Raw genomic sequence first — 5,017 nt, forward strand, 5'->3', positions numbered from 1 at the left:
GGATCTCTGTGAGTGTAAGGCCAGTTTGGTCTATAGAGTGAGTTCCAGGACAGCCAGGACTGCACAAAGAAACTTTGCCTCAAACAAACAAACAAAAAAGCCCCCAAACCAACCAACCAAAACAAAAGAAAAAAGCAGACAGACAGGCAGAGTGTTCACAGCCTAGTCCCCACTACTTTTGGAAAAGGTGGGGTGAGTAGGAGGTTGCTTTGAACTGTCAATTGTTATTATTATTTCTTTGAGTCAGGGTCTCTCTATGTACCCCTGGCTGGCCTGGAACTCACAGAGATCCACTTGCCTTCCAAGTGCCCAGTGGAAGGTATGTGCCATCACATCCGGTACAACTGTCACTTTGATATCTAGAATCACCTGGAAAGAGCATCTTAATGATGAATTAACTTGGCCTGTGGACATGTGTCTTTGGTATTTTCCTATTGTTGCAATAAGACACCATCACCAAAACAACTTATAGAAAAAAAAGAGTTTATCTGGGGCTCACAGTTCCAGAGGGGTAGAGTCCATGACTGTTACAGCAGGAAGCATGGCACCAGACATGCATGCAAGCAGGCATGGCACTAGAACAGTAGCTGAGAGCTCACATCTTGAGACACAACCACAGGCAGAGAGAGAGAGACTTGGATGGCACAAGACTTTTGAAACCTCAATGCTTATCCCTTCCAACACATCTCAAAGCCATGCACTTCCTTCAGCAATGCCACGCCTCCTGATCCTTCCCAAACAGTTCCACCAAACTGGAAACAAAGTATTCAAATATATGAGCCTATGGGGTCATTCTCATTCAAACCACCAGATTAAGTCTGTGGAAATTGTCTTAGTTGTTGATTGATGTGGGAAGACCCAGCCCCTCACTCTGGGTACCACTGAGCTATGCAAGAGAGATTGAAAGCAAGCAAGCAAGCATCCATGTGCTTGTTGTAACTTTCTTTGCTCTTGACCAGATTTAATGTGACTAGCTGCTTTAGTTCCCTGAAACGGTGGCCTGGAGTTGTAAGCCAAACAACATTTTTTTTTCTCAATTGCTCTTGGAAGTCAAACTATTTTTATCACAACAACAGAAACTAAACTGGGACAATAGGAAAGCAGCTGACATAACCTTGAGGCATGTCAGTGAGTTGCAGGGGATACCCATACAACCCATGTGAACTCAGTACACTGCCTCGGTCATTCACACAGTTTATCAAGTATTTATTAAGTGCCATATGCATGCAAAGGATATACCTTCCACCATATGCTCCCATTCCTAATCTATACAGAGGGAAATGAAAATCAGAACAGTACCATGTAACAAGTGTTTTCTTTGAAGGAACCTGCAGGAGAATCCATGGTAGCCAGGAGAGAATAAAAGTTTCCCCAGGATCACTGCACACCATAATTTCCTAAATTATTCCATAATAATATATGGTTGGCAAGATGTATTATCTTTTGTTGTGACAATTAATCATATCCATCTTCTTTAAGCCCCCACTGGAACGAGGAACGGTTTTGTATGAAGCTGAGCTCTCCCAGTTTGCTGAAGACATCAGGAAATGGAAAGACAGATACATTGTAATTAAAAACGATTTTGCTGTGGAAAGCTATGAGAGCAAAGAGGTGAGATATGCCCACGTTACCACCAGTTCTTGGAGCATTTTTTTTTAAACATTGCCTATGTTACTTGGCATACCCTAGCCTTGGCGGTTGATTGTTCGGGTACTCACCTCAATTAATAGGTATTTGTTGAGTATCTACTGTCTGCCAAATGCCTTACATAGATCTGAATGAATAGTAGTTGATCAGACACATGCTTGCATCATAAGGAAAAAGTGAGGCTTGGGAAAAGGTGAGCATGGGAATAACTTGTGTTAAGTGACCGGTGCTTGATGTAAGAGCTTGTTCGGTGATTATTCATTCAACCTCAAGGTTCTTCTCAGCCCTCAGCTTGCCACTGCTTTCTGCTCTGTCTCATCTTTCTACTCTTAATCATCACATCTGATACCTGGCTGGGGAGCTATTATTCAGTAAGATAGTGACTGCACTTGTAGGGGTTCCAACAAAGTTAGAGGGCCCTGAAAACTTCAGTCCACTTAGACTTAGAGGCTGTTTTTATTTAGTTAGACATTTTACAGATTATTTGTCTTGGCTTTGCCAAGTGAAAACAATGACAACAACAACAACAACAACAACAACATCATGATTAGGTGTGTAAAGCACCTATACCTGGAGGACTTAAGAGTTTAGTGTTTCTGCTTTCTTCCCTCCTATAGAGGTTATGTTTAGCTAGACCAGAAAGGACACTGGGCAGTGAATTTGGAAGTCTAAAGTTTAGTCAAGTGTGTCACTAACTAGAAGTAAACTCTGGAGCTTCAGCTGAACTTACCATGAGATCAAATGATCCAGCAGGTCCCTGAGAGTTCATGCTATATGAGTTTCTCATCCACACACATTCTCAAGTACCTGTGCAGTGCTTGCATATAATGAGGATTCTGCTCTATCCTTAATCCACACTACAAGCAACGGTAACAAATTATTGTGGGCTTTTCGTAGACATCCTACCATGTCCCTTAGACGTCTGGGAGAGGTGGAGCATCTCAGTAACATGATGGGCTTTGAATTACATCTTTTGACAGTTGTCAGATGCGTGCCTTTAGCTAAGTTACATAAGGCCACTAGTCTCTGTTTTCTCCTTTGCAGACTGGCAAGTGTAGCTCCTTAAAATGACATAAAAAATGCACTGAAGCGCAGAGCATCTGGCTAGCCCACAGTGTAGTCCAGAGCAGAGCAACTGTTCCTATGCTTGCTACTCACTGAAAAACTTTGTTATCAGATTTGTTGAGGTCTTGTTGTTTGTTTATTTGTTTTTGTTTTTGTTTGTTTTTTTGCCACATTTGACAGTACATGAAATTCCTATGTGAATTAAATTTTAGCGACTTTCCTTTTTTTTCTTCCCACTTTAAAAGATGTTCTTCCGCAATTTGAAATTTACTCTTTCTTTTCGTTGCTCACTATTTTCAACTAATTTAAGTTATAAAGATATGATGAGTAAATTTGATCATGAGTAGATATTTCTAAAAACCATCCAGGTATTTAAATGAAAAGTCCAAGTAGCTTGTCATCATCATTTGACATTATAACAATAAACATCCTGTTTGTTAATTTATAGACATATTTTTAAAAGTCACACATAAGAGTTACTATTTATAAATGTCTTGTTATTTTATTGAGAGTCCAATTTGGTGTTGAGCACAGGGACATCAAAGGATTCTCATTTCATAATTCATCCCAATTTCCCTCACATTTGCTGGGGACTCGACAGATACAAGGATGTGTCTGGAATCTGTCACTCATGGCTGGGTTCCTGTGCATTATTCAACCTCCGTGAATTTGAGTTTTCTCACTTGTAAAATGGAGATAATATCATAGTGCTATCTTGAGAATCAAATGATAACGTGTATAGACACTTATTATAACCCCAAACAAAATTCACAGTGGAGTCCTGGCTGAATCAAATCACTTCACACTATTCCCAAACCATTCAAAGATAGATTCTCCTGTTATGCTCTGGGTCCCCAGTGGGTTTAAGCAGCTGTTCAGTAGTTCTTCCAAGTAGTAAAACAAGTTTCACAGCGCCCAGTCTTTGTTTTGTTTTGTTCTCTCCAGGCACCTCTTAGAGATGGGGCATGTGTTGTTGTTATTTTGAGTTTGTTGCCCAGACCAATGTTATTTTAGTTATTCTCAAGGGCACACTTTCGACTGTGGGACCCCTCAGCTTCTGGGTTTCAATTCTCAACTTGCCCTCAAGTTACTACTTTCAATAATTTGTCTTGACTATCAGGCTGCCTGGCGGATGCACACACTTGCATTTCATCTCATTTGTTTGTCCATGGGGCATGTCGGTATAAGCACTTAACAGGGCAATGGATCTCATTCGGGTTTCTCAGATAGCAGAATGTCTTATCTGCCAGCCAAAATGTCTTCTGATATCATAAAACTGCACTTCAGTTCCAATGACTTCACTGCAAAGCATCCAGTCACATCTGAGGGCAAATGGTCACATATTTTATTATGGCAACAGTTTTGTGTTTTTGCTGAAACTCCATGGTAATAGTAGTTTCATATTCCAGTTTCCCTCAGCTTCATATGTCCACATCAGTTGAATACTTTGTTACTTGTGGAGCATGTGGGAGGGGGGAGAGGGAGAAAGGGAGGGAGAGGGGAGGAGGGAGAGGGGAGGAGGGAGAGGGGGAGAGGAGGAGGGAGAGAGGGAGAGGGAGGGAGAGATTGCCAACTTTGTGGTTATCAGAATGAGTCAGAGACATCAGTGTCTGAAGTGGTGAACAGTATATAGACATTTAGACGTTACAGATACTCCTCCTTTCCATTTAAGAGCACACCTCCTGTGAATCTCCCTGAAATTAGGGACTCTGGTTTCTCAGGAGTGACCATCAAACAGATGTGGGTTTTTTGTTGTTGTTGTTTTGTTTTGTTTTGTTTTAAAATACCACCTTCTAAGCAGCAAGAATGCAAAAACAAATAAACCTAAGTCACATAGTGTGGCAATGTCTATTGATGGGTATATATGTCTGCACTTGTTTATTTTTCAAGATTTCTGACATTTTCAAAAGTATGTATTAGGGGAAATCATTTATTTCATGCCTTTTCTTCCTAGGCCTATCAGAGAGGAGCTGTTCCTAAAAGCAGGATTCTTCCAGCTGGTGGCAAGGTGTTAACCTCAGAAGAGGAATATAGTCTCTTATCTGATACGCATTTCCCAGACCCCACTGGTGAGTCCCATTGTCTTTCCCTGAACTTATTTTCTCTAGGTAGACCAGCAGTCCTTAATGAAGGAGAATTGTATAGATAGACCAGTAGTCTTCAATGAGAAAGAACTGTGTAGGTAGGCCAGCAGTCCTCAGTGAGAGAGAACTGTGTAGGTAGGCCAGCAGTCCTCAGTGAGAGAGGACTGTGTAGGTAGGCCAGCAGTCCTCAGTGAGAGAGGACTGTGTAGGTAGACCAGCAG

At 41.3% G+C, this 5,017-nt stretch overlaps 1 protein-coding gene across 1 annotated transcript in view; it reads left to right on the top strand.

The window, feature by feature from the left end:
• Positions 1-5,017, top strand: part of Niban1 (niban apoptosis regulator 1) — a 152,270-nt gene that overhangs the window by 69,266 nt on the left and 77,987 nt on the right. Inside the window, exons 3-4 of the mRNA XM_021197880.2 lie at positions 1,480-1,611; positions 4,667-4,781. Of these exons, the coding sequence (XP_021053539.1) occupies positions 1,480-1,611; positions 4,667-4,781 (247 nt within the window). The remainder of the gene's footprint in view (positions 1-1,479; positions 1,612-4,666; positions 4,782-5,017) is intronic.

This window comes from Mus pahari, chromosome 5 (assembly GCF_900095145.1).
Source record: "Mus pahari chromosome 5, PAHARI_EIJ_v1.1, whole genome shotgun sequence".
Classification (NCBI taxonomy): Eukaryota; Metazoa; Chordata; class Mammalia; order Rodentia; family Muridae; genus Mus; species Mus pahari.